Here is a 23,894-nt window from a genome sequence, read left to right as displayed (position 1 = left end):
ATACCCTGTTCTTCCTCCCAAAGATCAGAGCTGCTTACAAGAGGTCCCCAGGAATGCTCTTCTCATGGCATTACTTGCAAAATGCACTAATTAAATGTATGATGGGTGAGCAAGAAGTACCCACACATGGCCTCTACTATGGTATATCCCATAGAGATTAGTATTCTAATGGAGCCAACATCAAGAAGCATGTGTACTTTGTAGTAAAGTATAAACATAAGAAGATTCCTGCTAGATCAGACCAAAGGCCCATCTAGTTCAACTTCCGGTTTTCACAGATGCCCTTGGGAAGTCTGTAAGCATGACATGAGGTGTCTTCTGATCTACCACAAAGAAAAGTTATCCTCTCTAATGCTTAGGCAGACTTACCTGTAGCATAATATCATGTTTCCCCAACACCATTTTATATACCACTGTAGGAGCAAGGCAGGGAAACCACGCAGAAAAGTAAACCTAAATGTTTTGGGTTTTTTAAATCATTTTTATTACGTTTCCTATTTTAACAATCCAATCAAATCACAATGAATGTTCCAAATTATACAAATACATATCAAATAGTCCAAATATTCTGCCTAAATTATAATTTTTTTGTTGGGACTCCCCATGCTTCAAGTTCAGGGGGGCTCTGATCATCTCATATCTCTGCTGCCTTGAATAGTCTTTCCAATAGTTCCTTTAAATTTTCCTGTTGTTAACCTTCCTTCTTTCTTGGCCTCTGAGTTGTTTCCACAAGCGAGTTGAAATAAGCAATGATGTATTTCTGTGTGGGTTTCGTGTATGACTCTCTTCTATTGTTGCAGTATCTCCTCGCACACTGGTGTTTATGCCAAATCAATCCAAAAGTCATTTCGCTGCTGGCAGATGCCATCTTCTCTCAATTCTGATGAAATCAAATCTAGGCGTTTGCTCATTAATTTTCCCAGACCGATTGCATCAAACGTTAGCCTTTCCAGAGGAGATTTACCAAATTGGACTTGAAATACAGATATAATGACATATTAAGAGCTCACCTCCCCATATGACTATTTATAACTCTGCAGCTTGGTTTTATTCCATAATGGCGGATTCCCCATTATAAGAACCTGTCCAAAGTTTTTTGAAGTCTCTCCAGCGGCTAACGAGATCCTGCTTCTTTCTAAAATCAGCATTTGGAAAGTCTTTTATCTTCTTCCAGGCAATTCAAAAAACAGAAGCTTTAATTATATAATATTATTATTTCCACACAGTTTGTATTTTCCAATCTTGCTTGCTATAAATAATGTAAACGGTTCTTCTGGGGGGGGGGTTGCCAAGTATTATAATAAATCAGAGTACAATAGTAAAAAAGGCTTTACCCCCCTCCTTTTCTGTTCCATTCCAACATACCAACTTAGATCTTATCCTTCTTCCACTCCGTCTCTTTTCGTACCTCAGTGGCTGGCTTAATTGGCATTTTAATTTCCCCCTCCTCACTTGAAGCATGTCCAAAACTTTAATCCAATTTTTCATCTTAAGTAATAGAACTTGGTGCGCTGACAGCAACAGAGTCCAGGAGATCCGAACTCCTTCGGGGGCTTTCCATCCAGTGCCCCCTCCCCCTCCTTCTTTACGAACTTGGGGGTGGTTTATTGGGCATCCGCGGATGAGACTGCATCTTCCCTTATCCCGGGAAGAATTTGGGAGGCTGATTACTCCCATCTCAGCCTCTAATTACCCTGTGGGAGCTGGAGCGATGGTATTGTCGGCCATCTTCCGTGGTGCCTCAAGCGGAAGCGGAAAAAAAAAGACAACGTAAACCTAAATGTTATAGGGTGAAATGGGGAAAACACAATGTGGGGCTACATTTTTGGTGCTAGTTCCATTTTGAGCAGAACATATAATTCAATCCTGAGACTGTCAAATGGAAGATCTATTTCCACCCAACAAGCTTGCTAGATCTCTTCAATGCTTGAAGAACAGGGAATAGATTGTCTCTTTGCCAGCAGAAACTGAAAGCAGCTTGTCACCCATACTAGCTTCATTTTCTTCTTGTGTCATTTGTTAAGTTCATGACCTCAAAGCAGATGCTGAAAACAACCTGTGAGTTAGCAAGTTAAAACAGGGGACTTCCGGGTTAGTGCCATCGGCGAATGGCGGAGTTCCTCCGACTGGAGGAACGGGCTCCGTGGAAATTGGGTCTTCCCATCGCGGCAAAGGCGGGGACCTGCTAGAAATCCCAGGCGGAGAAGCCTGGGAACGTGGGGTTCGGCTGAGCACCAAGAGCGCCTCCCCTACTCGCGAGGAAACCCCTTTTCTGGGGCTTCGGAGTGAAGTGGGGTGAGCAGCGCGGTGCTGCGAACCGATTGCTACTTTCACGGAGGGAAGCCGCACAGCCATCACCGGAGAGCACTGACTTTTTCCTGATGACAATTGGACTCTAAAACAAGTACCCGTGAGTAAAAATGGAAAATTGGACCAAGAAACTTGCTAAATTTGTGAATTAGGCAATGAAGCGGGAAGGTTTAAACAGGAAGTCCGCCTTCCGCTTTTTGTAAACAGACTGAAGCAAAGACCTTGCAATCTAATAGCCTGGAAATCGTTTTAAAGTTGGAAATTTCCTGCATTCATAACCAATAAAACCCCCTGGGAAGCAGGAGAAAAGGGGGGGGGGGGATTTGACTGTTTAATCCTGCAGGAGGAGGGTAAAGGAATTTAAGTTTCCATTGTCCCAAACCTGGGGACGGGGTGTCAGGACAGAAATTGTTTGAGATGTCCATTGACTGAAAGGGGAGCATTTTGACAGATAGTTAAAAAAGGAGAAACAAATTAACTTCAACGCTGCTTTCTGCATTTCTGCATTTGAAATCAAAAGTAATCTTCTTTGTTGGATACATTTTAAAGATGGATACAAATAGAAATTGTGTCCCCTAGAGGGAGTCTGTCAGTCTGTTGTTGCAGTTTACTTGAGTTTACATCTGTCAGATTGAGATCGTGGGACCAGACTTTTGACCTTGAACAGAAATGATTCGGAAGGAAGTTTTGGTGTCTGCCCTTGGCAAGACAAATGTTATGCTGGAGCAGGTGTATGAGAAAATGAACTTGATGAATGAAAAGTTGGACTTGATGACTGCTGTAACCAGCGAATATGATTTAACAGGAAACAAGGACAAAGAAGTTATACAGCGACCAATTCAGGAATCTGGTTTGACAGGGCAAGTCCAAGGGCAGAAGAAGATGGAAGAGGTTGTGATTACAACTCAAACAACACAAATGGAGAGATCCAAAGTCCTACAGGAGCAAAAGTTGCTGCAGTGGAAGATGGAACTTGGAGTCTATCTGGAAGTGTCTGGAGTCAAGGAAGCCTCTTAACTCTGGTGGGACTATGAAACAGGTTGACAACTACTTTTTGGATAATTACTTTTTGGATTACAAAGATGATGATAAGAAACTACGAAAGAAACCAACAAAAGACAAAGAAGTGCATAAGCACAAACAAGAACAAGAAAATCTACAGAAGGGGCATAGAAGAGACTTAAGGGCCTCGGATATAAGATCACCAGATTGATGGACTGGATGTAATGGTTAGAAGGGACTGACATAACCCGTGACCAGGAAGAAGGGATGTTGGATAAAAATTAGAGGAAAAGTTTATAATAAGAAAAATTTCTTTTTATTTTTGGAATTAGTGTAACACTAATGGAATATTAGGAAATATGCTGGAAAGGAACTAATTGGCTTTAGTAGAAAGGATTCAAGGAGTTATGTATAAACATGGTTTAAACTTTGAAATTTTAAGGTATTTTAGGTAAGATAAGATTAAAGAAACTAAGGCAAATTGAATAACAGAATATAGTAAAAGATGGAAAGGATATGTGGATTTAATTAATAAGATTGTTAAATCTTTGTTAAGACAAATCATTTAAATTAAAACTGAGAAATATGGGAAGAATTTGCTGAAATAACGAATTAAATTAGAATACAAAAAGGGAGGTGTGAGGAGGTCCAAGAAATAAGTAAATGAAAAGATACAATTTGAGATTTGTATTTTTTTGTTTTTTATTTTTATTTTATTTTTTCTTGTTGTATTTTTCTGTTTTTCTTTTTTTTTTGTAATTGTGTACTCATAAAACTCTGAATAAATATTATTTTTTTTAAAAAAATGAAAACAACCTGTGAGTTAGCAAGTTAAAACAGGGTAGCAACTTTAAGAAGACTGAGCATATAAGGTCTAGGTGTGATGATCCCCTCAAATTTTAATGAATTAATAATAAAATAAAAGAAGTATATGACAGAAAAATGGTAATTGTAATATAAAAGCCAGTTTCATGCAGATATACTGATTTCCACCAGGTGAGGTTGTGGGCCTTTTTTGATTAAATAGGAGAGAAGAGACAAATATTCAGTTTTACATGTTAGAATACATTTTCAGTACAGCTGATGGTATTTATGCACCATTCTCTTTTTCTCACCATTGTTGCTTAATTATTATCTTTCAATACTGAAGGCTATTTCTTAATAAATATTTTGTACATCAGTTTTGGAACCTTACAAATTAGCACAAATCACAACAGTTATGAAGGGAGCATCCTGCTTATATAAATAAGTTGTGGAATTTTTTTACCCTTAAATAGTGGTTTGACCTTTTCCTATTTGAATCCACCAACTTCCCTCCACTCCCTCTCTTGGTTCCTTTATATCATCTTCATTTATGTATGTCAATAAAGGCTATCTCTAATTACCTCCAAATTTAAACATTGCCTATCACATTTCAAGTGTGTATAAGCTAGGTGCCAAATGGCTTCTTAAACCAAGGTTACATTCACTAAAACAGATTGCCTAGTTGCCATTTTGGGGTAAGATGGCTGTAAAGTCTTATTTTTCAAATGATAGACTGTGCTTGATTCTCAGTTAAACATCTGGCTGGTTCAGGTGACGACCTTGAGCTAGATTAAGAGTTTTGAGAATTTAAAGAAGAAAACTCATTTCATCCAGGGACAGCTCACATATCTATTGGCTGGCTCTGTTCCAACCTCTTTTTATGAATGGTGACTGTTCTTGCTCAGGCTGTACAGAAAAAACAAATTGACTCAAGAAATTCATTTCAATTCTGCAGATAAAATATATCTGATAGAATTCTACAGGATGTGGTACTAGTGTGTGAAAACAGTCCAGATCCAATGATCCCCAGGCATGCACCTCCAGGTGGAGATGTCAGGTGCAGATCTTGGTGCACATGCTTGACTCATTTCTATTCAACCAAAATTTTCTTGGGCTGAGGTATTCAGTTAATCCCTCCTTCTGACATGTTATTGGAACAAGTGTGCAGCTTCATGTTTTACAGCTTTGCAAAGAACATATGAACATGCAGCCGGTTACCCAGTTTCCTAATCTTTGTTCCACATCTATAGACAAAACAGTTATTTGGCATTGCATGGCGGATGTCTGAAATATTTGCCAGGACATACTGAAAAGGTGCCAAGAAATTGGGTGGTGTCAGAAGTTAGTAGTGATCTGGGGTTACTGCTATTTATGACAGCCAAGGTGACAGTCTTAAGTTTATCTGTTCACTTTAAAAGCAAAAACATAGCAGTTAATAGCCCCCTCCTTCTGAAAGCACCCCAGCAAGCTATAAACTGTGAATAAAAATATTCAAATCTATGCACTTTGCACATTTATACTTAAAATTAAACTCATGGATTGTGTTTCTTTGAGGAAATGAAAGCAAAGCAGAATGGCATGTTTCCAAAGACTACGCATTTTCTGTTGGTAGCTTATACATCCCCACATTACTCCCAGCCCATTCCCATTGTTGTCAGAAGACAATTTTGATTTTAAAAGAATAGTAAAATGCATGAATTGATAGTGACTACTAAAATTCTGAAATCCATTGTATGATGTTCTAAGCCAGCAAAAGAAGTCTGCAATGCACGGCTGATAATAGTTGTAGAATTGCATCTAGTCCAATGCAGGAATCTCAATGGGGAGCCCACCACCTTCCAAGGGAGTCCATTCCATTGTTTAACGGCGGCCATATCTGGCCAGGGGGTCTCACCCAGTAGTTCTTAAGATTTTTTGAAATCAGCTGAAGTTCCAGAGTGCATGTCCAACTATACTCATCTTTCCCTTGTCTCTGTATAATGAAACCCAAGGATATGATCACATCTAGATGTGTGTGGAAATGGGAGTGCCTGATCACCTCATCTGTCTCCTGAGAAATCTCTATGTGGGACAAGAAGCTACAGTTAGAACTGGATATGGAACAACTGATTGGTTCAAAATTGGGAAAGGAGTACGACAAGGCTGTATATTGTCTCCCTGCTTATTTAACTTATATGCAGAATTCATCATGCGAAAGGCTGGGCTGGATGAATCCCTAGCCGGAATTAAGATTGCCAGAAGAAGTATCAACAACCTCAGATATGCAGATGACACAACCTTCATGGCAGAAAGTGAGGAGGAATTAAAGAACCTTTTAATGAGGGTGAAAGAGGAGAATGCAAAATATGGTCTGAAGCTCAACATCAAAAAAACAAAGATCATGGCCACTGGTCCCATCACCTCCTGGCAAATAGAAGGGGAAGAAATGGAGGCAGTGAGAGATTTTACTTTCTTGGGCTCCATGATCACTGCAGATGGTGACAGCAGCCACGAAATTAAAAGACTCCTGCTTCTTGGAAGAAAAGCAATGACAAACCTTCTTGGAAGAAAAGCAATGACAAAAGCATCTTAAAAAGCAGAGACATCACCTTGCCAACAAAGGTCCGTATAGTTAAAGTTATGGTTTACCCAGTAGTGATGTATGGAAGTGAGAGCTGGACATAAAGAAGGCTGATCGCCGAAGAATTTATGCTTTTGAATTATGATGCTGGAGGAGACTCTTGAGAGTCCCATGGACTGCAAGAAGATCAAACCTATCCATTCTTAAGGAAATCAGCCCTGAGTGCTCACTGGAAGGACAGATCCTGAAGCTGAGACTCCAATACTTTGGCCACCTCATGAGAAGAAGCCCCAACAATAACGGACTGGCATTACAAGCTACAAGAATTTGCTGAAATGGCGCAGTTCACAAATACCCTGAGAGGCAATTCAAAACAAGCATTTATGGAAAAGTGGGATAGATATAAAACATATGTTCAAAAATACAGTAAAGGTTCGCTATCTATGCTAGCATTTGATTGACGTTGGAGTGAGACTGAGCTGAGAAATAAGAAGAAATTAGAAAAGCTATAAAGAAAATGAAGATTGGGAAAGCTCCTGGGCCTGACGGCATTTCAGCTAAATATTATGACATTAAGTGATGAAATAACTCCAGTTTTGTGCGATGTTATGAATAATATTTTAAAAGAGCGAAAAATACCAAACACGTGGAAAGAAGCTTATATCACTTTAATTCCAAAAAAAGACACTGATGGCTTAGAGGTTAAAAATTACAGACCTATTTAATTATTGAGCAATGATTATAAGTTATTCGCAGACGTGTTGGCTGAGAGATTAAAAAGACTCTTAAACAAAATAATCCATAAAGATCAAGCCGGGGTTTTACTGGGAAGGCAGCTAAAGGATAATGTTAGAAATGTATTAGACATTATTGAATATCTAGAAAACAGAATTGACAAACAAGCTGCATCGATTTTCATCGATGCGGAAAAAGCGTTCGATAATGTCTCCTGGCGATTCATGAAAGAAAATTTTTTTAAAATGGAATTGGAGAAGGGTTTATAAAAGGTATAGAAGCCATTTATCAAAACCAAACAGCTAAACTTATAATAAATAAGAATGTATCAGAACCTTTTGAAATTTCTAAGGGAACTAGGCAGGGGTGCCCTTTGTTACCCCTGCTGTTTATAACGGTAGAGGTTCTTAATAAGATATTAAGAGAAGAACCAAAGGTGAAAGGAATCAAGGTGGGATATAAAGAATTTAAAATAAAGGCATTTGCGGATGACATAGTTTTAACGCTAGAGGATCCAAAAAGAAGTGTACAAGAAGCTCTACAAAAAATAGAAGAATTTGGTAAAATGGCTGGGTTTAAATTAAACAAAATTAAAGCAAAGATGTTAGTTAAGAATATAATTAGAGAAGAACTAGAAGAATTGCAAAGAGACTGGCATTACAGCAGCAAAGAAAATCAAGTACCTAGGAATATGGCTGATGGCAAAAAATACAAATTTGTACAAGGACAACTACAAACCTACGTGGAAAGCTATAAAGAAGGATTCAGTTACAGATAGGTAGCCGTGTTGATCTGCCATAGTCAAAACAAAAAAAATTCCTTCCAGTAGCACCTTAAAGACCAACTAAGTTAGTTCTTGGTATGAGCTTTTGTGTGCATGCACACTTCTTCAGATACACTGAAACAGAAGAAGGACTAAAGAAGGACTTAGAGATATGGAACAGACTGAGGCTCTCCTTTTTAGGAAGAATATCAGTAATTAAAATGAATGTCCTACCCAGAATGTTATTCCTGTTCCAATAAATCCCAGTGATAAGAGGATTAAAACAATTTAAGGATTGGCAGAAGACACTAGCAAGATTTGTCTGGCAGGGCAAGAGGCCAAGAATAAAAATGAAGATTCTGGTTGATAAAAAAGAAAGAGGGGGCTTCGCTCTCCCAGACATGAAGATATATTATGAAGCATCATGTTTAACATGGATAAGGGATTGGATAAAATTGGAAAACACAGATCTCCTGGATTTAGAAGGATATGATAAGAGGTACGGGTGGCACTCGTACCTGTGGTATGATAAAGTGAGAGTCCATAGGGATTTTTTGAATCATATAATTAGGGGACCTTTATATGAAGTATGGGAGAGAAATAAGAGTTTGCTAGAAAGGAAAACCCCTTGGTGGATATCTCCAACAGAAGTATTAATCATAAAAAAACCAATATGGAAGGAAGGATATTTGAAGAGTTTCTTAGAAAAACGGACCAGGGTCTAAAATTAAAGAAGTATGAAGAAGTGGAGAATTTATTGACTGGGTGGCTGCAATATCATCAAGTTAATGAGATACTGAAGGAAGACAAAAAGAGGTTGGGATTTGAGGACAAGAAATCAAAATTCCATATAGATATATTAGATGGGAAAGACAAATTGCTGTCAAAAACATATGACCTATTACTGAATTGGTACACTAAAGATGAGGAGGTAAAGGAAGCCATGATCAACAATGTCTCTGCGATTCCTAAGCTGGAACTGTAACGGTTTGAACCTTCCCAGAAAAAGACGTGAAGTTTTCCATATCTTAAAAAGAGAACAATTGGATTTGATTTGTTTACAAGAGACCCACATAACAAGAATACACAGAAAATTGCTTATAAACAAAAGGTTAGGACAGGAATTTATTTCATCGGATAAAGTTAAGAAAAGAGGAGTGGTGATCTATGCAAAGGAGAAATTGGCCCCAAAACTGATTTTTAAAGATGAACATGGAAGAATATTGGCAATCGAAATACAAATCCAAGGAGAAAAATTTTTGACAGTCGGCATATATGCACCAAATGAAGGGAAGGCAGAATTTTATAAGAAATTGCATGAGACATTGATGGACTACCTGGATTATAAGGTGATTCTTTTAGGAGATATGAACGGTGTCGTCTCTACATATATGGACAAAGCACAAAGACAGGTGATTTCCAAGGATGGGAGACTACCTAAGACTTTCTTTGAAATGACCGACAATATGGACTTGATAGATATTTGGAGACTAAGAAACCCTCTCGAGAGAGAGGGGACATTTTTCTCAGAGTCCCAGATGACATGGACAAGAATAGATCAAATATGGATTACTAGTGGAATGGCTCCAATGATAAAAAAAGTGGAAATCTGCCCAAAGACACGCTCCGACCATAACGCGGTAAAGATGGAAATGAAGGTAACAACAGCTGGTTCCTTTAGATGGAGAATGAATGACACCCTATTTAGAGATCCAGAAGTCTACAAAAAGGCCAAAAAAACTCCCAGGTGGTTATCACTAATGGAGGCTAAAGAGGTAAAGAAGCTAAACACGAGAATCAATTGGCCAAAATATTCTGAGATTTTAGAAATAGAAAGTGGCGAATTTAAATTACAGAGCTTTGAGAAGATAAAGTCCAAGGTACGAGATTGGCTCCATTATTATCAAATAATGGAGGCCTTTAAACAAGACAGGAAAATTGGGTTCCAGGTGGAAAAATCGAAATTAGAAATTGAATTGTTAGAATCCAATACTAAGAACCTATCAAAGATGTATAACTTGCTGTTGAAGTGGAATACAATTGATGAAACTGTTAAATCAGCAATGGTTAGATGGGCACAGGACCTAGGACATGACATTATGTTTGCTGACTGGGAACAGTTGTGGACCACAGGTATAAAATTTACGGCTTGTAATGCCTTAAGAGAAAACATTATGAAAATGATTTATAGGTGGTACATGACCCCAGTCAAGCTTGCTAAGATTTATCATTTGCCCAATAATAAATGCTGGAAATGTAATGAGACTGAAGGTACCTTCTTTCACCTTTGGTGGACCTGCCCGAAGATTAAAGCTTTCTGGGAAATGATTTATAATGAAATTAAGAAAGTACTTAAATGTACTTTTCATAAGAAACCAGAGGCATTTCTTTTGGGTATGGTGGGCCAACTGGTGCCAAGGAGGGACAAGATCTTTTTTATGTATGCCACAACGGCAGCAAGGATTCTACTAGCAAAGTATTGGAAGATACAAGAGCTACCCACGCTGGAAGAATGGCAGGCGAAAGTGATTGACTTTATGGGACTGGCAGAAATGACCGGCAGAATCCGCGACCAGGAGAAAGAAACTGTGGAGGAAGATTGGAAGAAGTTTAAAGTATATCTTAAAAATCGCTATAAAATTGAGGAGTGTTAAAGTGTGAAGGGAAAGGAAGATGTATAATTACAGCTATATTTATTCTTTTTGATTTAATGTGATATTGAAAAGGAGAATAAGTTTAAATTTTAATTGGCTAAAAGAGTTGCTGAAAAATTGTGAAACTAGGATGCAAAAAGGGGAAGGTATGGGGAAGTCCGAGAAAAGAGGCTTACGAAAAGGAGGTTAAGAAAGTAGGATTTATGTTTTTTGTGTGTGTCTGTTGTTGTATGTATTATTTAGTGTTGTTGTGTCGATAAAATTGGAAAATCAATAAAAAATTATTAAAAAAAAAAGGAAGCCATGATCAAATGGGCCATAGATTTTGGTTATAATATTGAATTGGAAGCGTGGCAGGAATTATGGAGTGAGAATTTAAAGTTTACAGCGTGTACGGCACTACAAGAGAATTTATGGGAAATTATTTTTAGGTGGCATCTTACGCCGGTAAAACTGGCAAAGATGTACAGAATGAAAAATAAGAAATGTTGGAAATGTGGAAAGGTAGATGGAGATCTCTACCACATGTAGTGGAAATGTGGAAAGGTGAAGGGCTTTTGGGATTTAATTTATAACGAGCTTAAAAAAATCTTTAAGTATACCTTTCTTTTGGGATTAGTGGGAAAGGAGGTTAAAAAGAAGGATAAGAATTTATTTTTGTATGCCACGACGGCAGCAAGGATTATGTTGGCTCAGAATTGGAAGACAAATGTAATACCAACTATGTCGGATTGGCACGTTAAATTGATAAATTATGCGGAACTGGCTAGATTATCAGGGAGAATTCGAGATCAGGAAGATCAGAAGTTTTCTGAAAATTGGAGTAAATATTTGGTGTATATAAGAGATAATTGTAAATCTTTAAAGACACTGGCAGGGTTTGATTAACTTCAACAGCATATGGTAAATTAGATAAATGAATAAAGTACGAGATGTAATGAAACTATAAGATACTTACCGAAGGGGGGAAGGAAGTCTGAAGCTCGGCAGAGCTAAAGGTTGTATATGAGATCTATTTGTATAACAAATGTACATAAATGTATTCTGGTCGAAAATCAATGAAAATTTAATTAAAAAAAAAGAAAGGAAAAGGCCAGTTCTCTTGTTGCCACCCTCTGCACCTGTTAATGTAGGAGGCACACAAAGAAGGGCCTTAGATGATAATTGCAGGGTCCAGGTCAGTTCTTATTGGGAGAGGTGGTCCATTTCACGAAGCAGTATCTATTGTTTTGTGACTGACCCTGGAGCTCCTCATAATCTGCACACACCCTGTCAAATCCTGTCCAACTCTGCCCCGACCATGATTCTCTTCCCCCTGCCTATCCTGACTCCAACCCCTCCTCGCCAAACCCTGATTTGAACTTCATCTCCTCAGACAAGAGATCTCGACCTTTCCCCTGCGGATCCTTATACATTGTTATAAGTGGGGAGGAGAGAACTCTTTGACATATGCCCCCCAAAAAACTTTCAATAAATTACGGTATTTCAGGTTGGGTATAGATTGATTATATGTCCATCCCCTCGTTCTGTTGCTCTCCAACCACCATTGCCTACTCACCTGTCCAGGCAACAGGCAAGAAGTGAATGAGCAGATGACAACAAATGTTCTTTCTCCCTTGCCCACTTGCTTGCTCCCTCTGTCACTGAAGGAAAAAGCTGGATGAGCAAACAGGTGGTGATGCCAAGCAGCAAGAACTCGCAGTCTGATGACCATGCAGTGGGAGGGTCCTTGTGCAAGTGCCCAGCAATGCCCAATTATGCCCTTAATCCAGCGGTTCTCAACCTGTGGGTCCCCAGATGTTGTTGGACTACAACCCCCATCATCCCTGACCACTGGTCATGCTGGCTAGGAATGATGGGAGTTGTAGTCCAACAACATCTGGGGACCCACAGGTTGACATCATAGCAGATATTAATCTCTATTAATCTCACATCAATTAATGAGCCTACCTAAACATCTTTCTCAGTCTGGTATCTGAGGCTGACAGTGTGGGTGCCATGAATGTTTCCCTGGGGAAGAGCATTCATTCATTCATTCATTCATTCATTCATTCATTCATTCATTCATTCATTCTTAAATTGGAGGGAGTTTTCCCCATGGTAGTAAAGGTCTAGATCCATATTTGAGAAGGATCCTGGATCCTGGTAAGAGCTGTCAGTAAGCAAAGCATGAGAGCTTGGGGAGAAGGCACTGGTGCAGGATGTTGTCCCTTCCCAAATGGCATGTTTTCAACCTCAGCACTGACTGCCTGTATGCCTGAAGAAGAACAGAAATGAAGATACACACACACTTTACAGATGACAAGTCAATATCAATATAATGTTGAAAAACCATATTTTATTGAAATGTAAAATATAGAAACCATATTTTATTGAAAACATTGCAAATGTCTATAGTTTATAACCAGATGATATAATACACTAACATTCAGCTTATTTACATAATTCTGCACAATACTGCAGAACCCAAACATAACAGAAAAAAGTACCTGAAAAATAACAACAAATCTCACTCATTGAATTAAAAAAATAGAGGATTTCTGCTGTAACAAATTTACAGTGGTACCTCAGTTTAAGTACTTAATTTGTTCCAGAGGTCAGTTCTTAACCTGAAACTGTTCTTGACATGAAGAACCACTTTAGCTAATGGGGCCTCCTGCTGCCACTGCTGCACAATTTCTGTTCTCATCCTGAAGCAAAGTTCTTAACCCGAGGTACTATTTCTGGGTTAGCAGAGTCTGTAACCTGAAGCATCTGTAACCCGAGATACCACTGTATATAGAAATGCCAGGTACCATCTTAGCAGATGTGTATGAAATTCTGCTTAAACAATACATGCAAATATTATGCTTACCCTGACTATAACAAACAAGTATTTTGAATGTTCCAAGGACAGTTTTGCTTTATTAGGACAATAGTTCCATTTGTATTGGGCAAAACCTATATAAACAAGGCAGAGGCAGCTATTGTCTTTCTCTGTCCCGCTCTCTGCTAACACTGTGCTGTGTATGGATATATAAATGAAACCATGAGGCTCAGATGGTTCAACTGTCTTGGTTATCTAGTGCTCTAGTTTCATGCATTACTCAATCTGCAATTTCCTCTCTGCCAAGATTTTCTAAAGCAACTTTAGAAAGCTTTCTATGGCAACTTGACAGTTTTACAAGGCCCTCAACACCACAGCTGGGACCTCTCCATCAGCCACTAGGACAGCAAGAGGAACCAAGGCAGAAGGCAAGCCCACCCATTCCTCCCCCAACTGTTGATTGACCTTCATTATCCAGACTGGACTAATTCCTTCTGTCAGCCATAGGGAGCCACCACAGGCTTCTCACACTGACCTAGTGCCTTTCCTTCACAGTAATCATCACTGGCAGCCAGAAGCTGTGTCTTTGACAAGCACTAAAGTGTGACACCAAGGAGAGCCCTTCAGCGTCAGACTCAGAGACTGCAAATGAGGATAGGGTCAGTACAAGAAAGAAGATTCCACCTAAACATTAGGAAGAACTTCCTGACAGTAAGAGCTGTTCGACAGTGGAATTTGCTGCCAAGGAGTGTGGTGGAGTCTCCTTCTTTGGAGGTTTTTAAGCAGAGGCTTGACAACCATATGTCAGGAGTGCTCTGATGGTGTTTCCTGCTTGGCAGGGGGTTGGACTCGATGGCCCTTGTGGTCTCTTCCAACTCTATGATTCTATGATTCAGTAAGCTGGCTGTTAATGGAACTATGACAAACTGTAACCCAATTTATGGACAATTTCAGACAAGATTTCTGAATTTAGTTCTAATCCAGTTTTTCTCAAACTTGGGTCCCCAGCTGTTGGACTGCAACTCCCATCATCCCTGATTACTGGTTCTGCTAGCTAGGGATGATGGGAGCTGCAGTCCAACCACTCCTGCTGTAACTCAAGTTTGAGAAACACTGTTCTAATCTGAATTGTGGTTTGCTGTAAACTCTGCTAAAGCAAGACAGACTATCAGTAGATTCATCATTTCTAAATATTATGAAAAAACATGCACAGTGTTGCACCTAAAATCTATCTACTATATATACAAACACTTTATATAATGTATCATTCATAGCAAATGTTACATACACTTTGCACCCTTCACAAAGAAAAGAGTCACTATCTTTGAATTTAAGGATAAAGAAGAAAGCAACTTTTAATATCTGGATCAGGTTTCTGAAACTTTCAGATGCTGCAATTCCAATCACACTTACTAGAGGGAGTAACTCCAACAAACTCAATAGGGTTTATCGCTGAGGAAATACATTTGCCAGGAATATAGTGCAAATAGGGCAATCCTTCTAAATGAATTTATTCCTATACTCTACTCGTGCATTTGTAATATTCTAGAATGTCTATTTTAAAAGATACACTTTTGATTTTCCACATCAGTTGTTAAATACAGTTAATTGTCCACATTTTAAAGGCCAATGTGGTTAAAAGCAGCAGCAGCAGCAGCAGCAGCAAAAACAAGGACCTTGTTTTGGATAACAGAGATAATAATAATATAATAATTTATTATTTATACCCCGCCCATCTGGCTGGGTATGGTTTCCCCATTAATTGCTGCCATAATACATGTTCTCTACACAGAGCACATAAGCTAATACTGATGACACCATTCTTGACCTTTTCAGAGAAACCTGCAAACAAGAATCAAGTGACACCCAAATGTCTTGATGCAACTTTCTTTGCACACCCAGTCGCAGACCACCCCCTCCGCGAGCCAGACCTCAGGTCGAGGAAAACACATGACAGCATATTTGGGATTAAAATGGCCACAACTTTATTAAATTTCAGATGTAGGAAACCTTTGCTTAGGCATTGGGCGTATATCTCTCTCAGCCCCCAGCTGGGGGTCAGAGGCAAGACAGGGTCAATAGGGAATATGGGGACACTGCAAAACATGTGTTTAAACAGCTGGCCCCCTCCTGCATTGCTGTGCACTTGTGGTCAGAGACATTCCCCTCAAGACCCCTCTAACAGAGAACCCTGATATCACTGCCACCAAAGTTGTGACAATTGCTATGGGGAAAGCAAAACCTGCAGAACAGGGGAAATTCCTTCCTTGCTCTGAAAAACAGCAACCATCGTCCCACCGTAGCAATGCCCATGGACCTGGAATGGAAGAAGGTCAGCCTGAAAGATAAGATACAATTAGAGGGAGGGCTAGCTGGGGTGACGCTCTGGGGCTGACTGCGCTGCTGGCTTTTGGAGCGGACGTTTGGAGCCAACTGGAGTGAAGCCTGCTCAGTCATGGTCCACTCTTCTTGTCCGGCCCCCCAGGCAGCCGTGGATAGGTCAATTTGAAAAGGGTTTGGCGGTAACCTGGAAAGCTTCATGGAAACCAAGGGGTGGAGCAACAGCCAGTGGAGTGACGGGGCTGCAGGAGGACGACGGGGCTGCGTGCTGGGCCGCAAACCTCACCCACCACCATGAGCAGATATTTTTCTAATGTACCTTGTGGAGTCTCTTCCCCAAACCCTTACTATTGGACAGAAAAAAAATAAGTATTTCAAAATTATTTTCCCTTAATAATATTTAGTTTGGCAGTATACCTGAAGGAGCGTCTCCACCCACATCGTTCTGCCCAGACACTGAGGTCCAGCGCCGAGGGCCTTCTGGCAGTTCCCTCACTGCGAGAAGCCAAGTTACAGGGAACCAGGCAGAGGGCCTTCTTGGTAGTGGCACCTGCCCCGTGGAATGCCCTCCTATCAGATGTCAAGGAAAAAAACAACTATCGGACTTTTAGAAGGCATCTGAAGGCAGCCCTGTTTAGGGAAGCTTTCAATACTGGATGAATCAGCCAGATGGGCAGGGTATAAATACATCATCATCATCATCATTATTATTATTATTATTATTATTATTATTATTATTATTATTATTATGATATTGGTTGGCAAGTCCCATTGAGTTCATGGGCTTACTCCTCAGTAAGTGTGCATACTTGGGCACATGCCTACTTGGCAATAAGTCTCACAAGGGGACTTACTTCCAGGTAAATGTAGTTAGGATCAGGGTTTTTATTAATGATACAGAATTAATTCAGTATAATATAATGAATGGCAGTCTCTTCTGCATTAGACTACAAACTCTTCAAGGGTAGATTTCAAACCAAACTTTGGAGAGTTCTGCAACTATACAGCGCAGTTACTACAGCTGTTCAAAGTTGTACGTCACACCTGCTAGGTTTGAATTGCCATCTTTCTTTCCTGAGAAAGGCAGAACAGGAGAGTGGCACAATACTTTATGTACGTCTCACCCATTCCCAGGACATCTTTTTCATGAATGCTAGTTGATTCAGCACAAATAGTTACAACTTTTATTTATTTTTGAATAATAATCCAAAGAGTGTTAGGACAAACGATGCACATACCACCACACAAAGTTACATAAACACACCTAGTTCAGGAGCATCTTGTGCTCTGGTCCAGGGGGTCACGAAGAGTCGGACACAACTAAAGGACTAAACAACAACAAAGAATCTAGTGAAGTTTTCTTTAAGAGCGGACACACCACTGCTTCCTTCAGTTCCCCTGGGAATGTCCCCCTGCCAAGGGACAAATGATAATTTCAACCAGGGGGGTCCGTGTGAAATATGGACATGCCCTAATCAGCCAAGACGGGCACGGATTGAGGAGGCAGATGGTGGGCCTACCAGCTTGGAGGAATCTATCCACATCAGCAGGGAGTATCCGATCGAAATGGTTCAACACTGGACCCAAAGACAGTTGAGGGGCCTCTAGTTCAGTCACTGTATCTAAATTGGCAAGGAGGTCATGGTGCAGCAACAGGACTTTCTCTGCAAAAAGCTCCCAAATGCCTCACAGCTGTGGGTCAAATTTGTGCTTAAATTTGGTTGTCCTCCTAAGGACCTTATCGACCTAATTATTCTAAAAAGTTGTGCTGGGCGAGAGCTAGCGGATGCAATGGAAGCTGCGAAGTAAGAAAATATAAGAGGACAATTAATTAAAACAAACAGTGCCCGAATCATTTTGAAATGAGAAGAAATTCTGGGCTATAAGACAGGTAACTAAATAAGACTATGAAACTCAACTGCTCCTAATGTGCTCCATCTATCCTATCCTACATGTGCCTTTTATAGCTGCACAGGAGAGAGGTGTATGGAGGTACAGCAACTCTCAATACAGTCATGGGGAAAGTATGTTTAGCAAACCAGTAAACATCTATTAAATGCACAGGAATCCTCTTCAAGTGCACACCAGTGGGAAGCCTAGTATCCCTAGAGAATTAAGACACATTAGCATAACATACTTGGAGACAAAAAAATCTTTTTCTGTTGAGCCTCTAGAAGGAGTGAATAAGATGAAGGCTGGACATGGGTAAGGTCAGTACTGTAAACCTAAAGCAGAACTACACGTTCAACTAATCACACAGTCCAATGGCAGCCTACAGGTAAAATATCATGTAGGAATGTTCTAATGTAAGATGTAGAAAATGTAGCATGGCAAAAAGAATGTTAAGTTAGAACCCTTCTCCCTGGCATGCTAATTTTCTCTAAGCAGTGAGTTGTACATATGGCATGCAATCTGTAGCAGTGGGTGTCCAGCAAGAGATGAACCACATGATTCTGCTGACTGTATAGTTCAGCTGGAACTGCTATTCCAGGATTTCAATATCAATGGACTCTGTTTGGACACAGATACCAAGGACAACTGCTGGCAGGAGATCTGTGTATATCTGCATAAATAACTTTTATGTGCAAAGCAGTGGCAAACATTTATACAAGCCAAATTAAGGATTTGTTATGCTTACTTAAAATGTTAAAAAGCTGGGGGGGGGGATTCAGTTAGCTGGAAAAATATTGATGATCACACTGACATGCAAGTCTATATAGTAATTAAATAAGTAAAAAACCGACAACACATAGTATGCAAGACCATATAATGGCACTCACAAATTGTTCATACATAGTATTTTTTATATTTACTCTTATGCTGACCAATTCCTGATAAGCAACATCCTTTGAGGTGCTACTACTGCTACAATTAGTCTGTTTCTTGCTTGGTTATCTGCTTCCTCCTCTTCCTCTTATTTTTTAAAGCAGTATGCAGGAAGAGGGTATACAACGTAATCGGCCTAACTGCATTCTGATGTTCTGAAAGTTCACATTTTTTATTTCAAAAATCTGTGCCTCTGTGTGAAGTGCCCAAGTGTTCATTATTTAAATGCACCATTTCAAGATGTTGTACAGTGGTGCCTCGCAAGACAAAATTAATTCGTTCCGCAAGTCTTTTCGTCTTGCGAGTTTTTCGTCTTGTGAAGCACGGTTTCCCATAGGAATGCATTAAAAATCAATTAATGCGTTCCTATGGAAACCGCCTTCAGACCAGGTCCGGGGACAGTCTGTCCCCCGACCTCTTCTGAAGGCCAGCGGGGGGCGAAAGTCTTTGCTTCCCCCCCGCCTGCCTTCCCGGGAGAGCGGAGAAACGCAGCGCTGCGTTTCTCCGCTCTCCCGGGAAGGCAGGCAGGGGGGAGCAAAGACTTTTGCCTCCCGCCAGCCTTCAGAAGAGGTCCAGGACCTCTTCTGAAGGCTGGCGGGGGGCAAAAGTCTTTGCTCCCCCCCCGCCTGCCATCAAAAGCCGTCCAGGACAGCGGAGAAACGCAGCGCCTGGACCTCTTCTGAAGGCCGGAGGGGGGGGAAAGGCTTTGCTCCCCACTGCTAGCATTTAAAAGAGGTCCCCGGAGATTTGTTTTGCGAAGCGCCTCCAAAACGGAAAACCCTTTCGTCTAGCGGGTTTTTCGTCTTGCGAGGCGTTCGTCTTGCGGGGCACCACTGTATAATTTTGGAAGCTCCTTTAAAAAATCAACCAGCCAACAAAAGCAGCAAACCAGTGACAAAGTTCCATTCTAGAAGGCCGGTTTCTTTACAGGAGTTTGCATATCTGTTCTGATCTGCTTCTTTGCTTGGTAATAATCTGTGGCAAAACCAAACAAACAGGTGAATTAGAATTAGAAACGAGAAACTATGCATGCAGCAAGGGAGACAGGGCGGCTGCTCTCAGCTCCAACGGCCACATTAGACAGTCAAGCAGTAGAATTCAGAACAGCACCACTTCAGATGGACTCATCCTGTTTTATCTGCTGCCAGCCCTGCCAAGAAAAGCAAAAGGAAAACTACCTGCATATAGAAAGCCAACATATCACATATAAGATTTACCTGTATCATCTATTTCCTGATGTAGCTTAACCACATGCAGAAGGTTTTCCTTGGGGAAATGCACCACAAAGTGCAGGAAGTCCTCCTACAGGCTGAAGTGCTGCAGTCCAGAATCCTCTCAGCTTGGTTTGCCATCTCACTCTGAGTGTAATGCACAGAATGGCTCTCAGTAATGAAGTCTGAAAGGTTCAAACCTTTCAAGTCCAAGAAGGAACAAACCTTTAACATTTTCTGTACAAAGCTGGGTATTTCTAGGATACTAGGCCATTCCAGCAGGCTGCAAATCAAGGGAGAGAAGCAAAGCTCAGCTGAAAGCCTTGCAACACTTGGCTCCGCGTGTCCTGCCACTGCTTCTATTCCACCAGGAGAGCTTTTTAAGTAACAGCTCCTGCAGTGAGTGTGTGTGTTACGGTCTCACTCTTTACGCCCAATCCTTTTGTGTCACGTCTTTTAGATTGTTAAGTCCAAGGACAGAGGCTGCCTTATGAATGGTCTTTGGCTCTAGAATGGCTCTAGGAACCCTTTTGTTTAGAGTTGAACAAAATATGAATACTTTACATAATATGAAACAGATGAAGGCAGAAAATGCACACAATAACATTTCTGCTGGAACCTAAATCTAGAGAAGTATACAACTGCTTATTTACACAGAAGTAACATTTCTCTGCTACTACTGCTGCTTAGCATTTTATATTTCTTATGCTAAGTTCTAAGAAGTTCACATTCAATACTTCAGTAATCCTTAGGCACCCCCCCCCCCGAAAAACCCCCACAGATAAGTGGGGACTCCAGGGGTCCAGCAGAGCGTCGGAGAACTCGTCACAACCCAGACCTCCCCATCGCTGTTTCTGCGAGGGGGGAAGGGAAGAGGCTTGAGTCAGCTCACGGCTCCATTGCACCCTACAGCCGAAGCCACATGCTGTCATCATAAGCAGTGGATTTTCCAATTAGAGGTTAAAAACCAAATAAAGCTTCAAAAAGAAGAAATTAGGTGTAAATTAATTGATTTGGTAAAATGGAAGCCAAAAAGGAAGTCAGCTTCCGATTTAGGTGGACAGGCTCTGAAAGGGGACTTTTTGTGAATGGGAGCAGAGCATAGTAACTGCAGCCAATGGAGACTTTTTAGCAACTTTCAGTTTTAAGAGACTCTTTTTCTTTTGGATACATATTGGCTATAGTTGTCTCAAGTTGTTCTTTGGGTAACTTTAAGATACAAGTTGACAGTCTGACAGAGATATAATTTGACAGATTGATACTTTGGCAGAGTAGAAAAGCTTTGGAAATACAGGCCTTAAAACTTTAAACTCCTGAACTTGGAGGCACAAAACCGAAGCTAAGCAGGAGAACTCTCTACTTATATTGGGGGAGGAATTCCCCAGGAAGAATAGAGAACCTGGAATTGGATTGGATATAAGTGCTTACTGAAGACCAGGGAAATTTATTGCAACACTACCTGCCAATAAGTAACTTTTTAACACCTTCTGATATTTTTGGATGCATATCTTTTAAAGCTTAAAACTTGAAGATCTGTATTATAATATACTGAATTATAAAGTTAAAGAAGTGGACTATATTGGATTACAGTCATAAAGTTGGACTACTTCCCATTCACCGCCACCTTCTCGAAAGGAAAGGAGTTATTGAAGAGAAGTATACAATTCTGCATTGATTGTTTGTGTTGGTTTTGCTTATTTTTCAGTCTTATTTCATGTGGGAACTGTCCTGTTTGATATATGGCTTGCTATTTTGAATGAGTAAGATTTGGTGAAGTTAATTGACTAACCTTTGGGTGAAAGAGGTATGGCAACAGAGTCATATTTTTACTTTTGCCTTGTTCATTTTTACTTTCCCCTTCTTTTTTATTTTCTATTCATTGTAAGGATTTGCAAGGGCGGGAAAAGGGTCCAAAAGTGCAAAGGGAAGATTTTATGGTTGAGCTCGGGAGTGGGAAAATGTTTCCACTTCTGGGCAGAACTAAGAAATGCAGGTGTGACCTTGAATAGAACAAAGATTCCAACCTCTAGTACAGACATGGAAAAAGGGAAGCAGGATATGGGAGCTGTCACTAGGAAGGCCTCCATTGAGAAGTGACACGCAAGTGTACAGGAAGAGACAACAACAGAAAAAACAGGGAAGGCAGATTACACTGACTTTCTTATGAAGCAATTTATTGATTTTAGGAAGGAGATGGCCCAGGAAATGAAGAGTTTGGCGCAACAAGTGCACTCAGACTTGGAAAAATCTACTAACTTATTGATGGAACAGTTTGGGAAGATGGGAGAGAAGGTTAACAATTTAGAAATTAAGGTTGACAAGTTGGAAAAAAAACACTGAGGAACTGGGCCATAGAATCATAGAGTTGGAAGAGACCACAAGGGCCATCGAGTCCAACCCCCTGCCAAGCAGGAAACACCATCAGAGTACGCCTGACATATGGTTGTCAAGGGCCATCTGAAAGAGGAAGTTGTTATGGGGAGTGTGGGAGGCCTTCAAGAAAGACAAAATGATTTAGAAGACTAAATCCTTCTTTTGCAGCTAAAAGAGGATTACCAACTTCAGAGGGAGAACAGAATCTAGAAACATATGTTGCAAAAATAATTTCAGAATGGATGAGGGAGTCAAGAATGGGTGATGGAAATGACTGAGAGTTGTTTCAGAGTCCACACGAGGGAAACTAGACAGAGAAAGCAGCCAGGAGATGTCCTACTAACATTTGTTACAAAAAGAGCAAGGGATGCAAACCTTCAAAAAAACTTTGAGGACAATCTCATGGCTGCTGGACAGAAAGTAGACATTTTTAGGGAAATCCCTTTTAAACTCAGAATTAGAAGACAGAGATATAGATTTCTGACAACAGCTCTGAGAAGAGCAGACATAAAATATAAATGGGAATACCCAGAGGGGATTCTCATTTACATTTATGAAAAAGAGATATAGGCTGATAACAGAAAATCAGGCCAGAGAATTCTTTGAAAAACACAGAAGAGACCTAGATACCAGACATGACATAAAAACAGACCCACTAGCAGAACAAAGAGCTGCCTTGGAGCAGCTGTCTTTGGAGGGTGCAGTAGGTGGAAAAATGGATATTTTAAGTGACTCTGAAAATGGCCAATCTTAAAATATTAAGTTGGAATGTTAACGGTTTGAATGACAAAAACTAAACGTAACAGAATTCAACATGTAATTGTAAAATAAAAATTGGATATTATTTGTCTTCAGGAAACACATATTTCAAAAATAAAATAAAAGAATTTTAATTAACAAAAGATTAGGAATGGATTTCATCTCAGCAGACAATGTCAAAAAGAGAGGAGTTGTCTTTTATATTAATCCTGCACTAGAGCCCAAATTGATCCAAAAAGATGAGAAAGGCAGAATTTTAATAGTACTAATAAAAATTCGAGAGAACATAATTTTGGTTGGAGTATACACCCCAAATGAGAAAAAAGCAGGTTTTTTTTTTTCAAAAAAAAAAAAATGGAAACAGAATTACTTGAATATGCAGATCAAAAAATCATCTTAATAGAAGATTTAAACGGAGTTCCATCATTAGAAAGAGGATAGATCAGCTAGGAAGAAAGATACAAAAGAAGGCAGATTACCAAAGACCTTTTTTGATTTGGTTCAAACTTTAAGTTTGATAGATATCTGGAGAGTAAAACATTTATTCAACAAACAGTTCATTTTTCATTCTTATGTCCATGGTAGCAGTTCAAGGATAGACGCTTTATGGATTTCCGAAGAGTTGGAACCCAAAGTAAAAAAAAAAAAAAAAAAAAAATTAATCCCAGAACATTGTCAGATCATAATTCCAAGATAATGGAAATCCAAAAGGAAAGTCAAACTACATTTAGATGGAGATTGAATGAAGATT

At 39.9% G+C, this 23,894-nt stretch overlaps 1 protein-coding gene and 1 long non-coding RNA gene across 5 annotated transcripts in view; both read right to left on the bottom strand.

Moving 5' to 3' along the window:
* Nucleotides 1-478: 478 nt before the first annotated feature.
* On the bottom strand, nt 479-4,598 carry LOC310844670. The gene is made up of 2 exons (XR_014564230.1): nt 4,129-4,598; nt 479-2,056 (listed from the first exon to the last, which is right to left on the bottom strand). It is a non-coding gene; the product is annotated as an uncharacterized lncRNA (long non-coding RNA).
* Nucleotides 4,599-17,144: 12,546 nt separating this feature from the next.
* LOC310844650 (cyclin-dependent kinase inhibitor 1-like) overlaps nt 17,145-23,894 on the bottom strand; it is a 31,177-nt gene continuing 24,427 nt past the window's right edge. For 3 of the 4 annotated variants that reach the window (XM_083738986.1, XM_083738985.1, XM_083738988.1), the window contains exons 3-4: nt 19,639-19,775; nt 17,145-19,048 (exon numbers count right to left, since the gene is read on the bottom strand). In XM_083738986.1, the coding sequence (XP_083595112.1) occupies nt 19,708-19,775 (68 nt within the window). In that variant the 3' untranslated portion in view covers nt 17,145-19,048; nt 19,639-19,707. Of the gene's footprint in view, nt 19,049-19,638; nt 19,776-20,017; nt 20,295-23,894 lie in introns of those variants that run through there. The other variant, XM_083738987.1, reaches the window with a different exon arrangement.

The sequence above is a fragment of the Podarcis gaigeae genome (assembly GCF_964106915.1).
Source record: "Podarcis gaigeae genome assembly, chromosome: 5".
Lineage (NCBI taxonomy): Eukaryota > Metazoa > Chordata > Lepidosauria > Squamata > Lacertidae > Podarcis > Podarcis gaigeae.
Note: the sequence above shows the minus strand (reverse complement) of the source record. Positions and strands in the feature narration are given on the sequence as shown.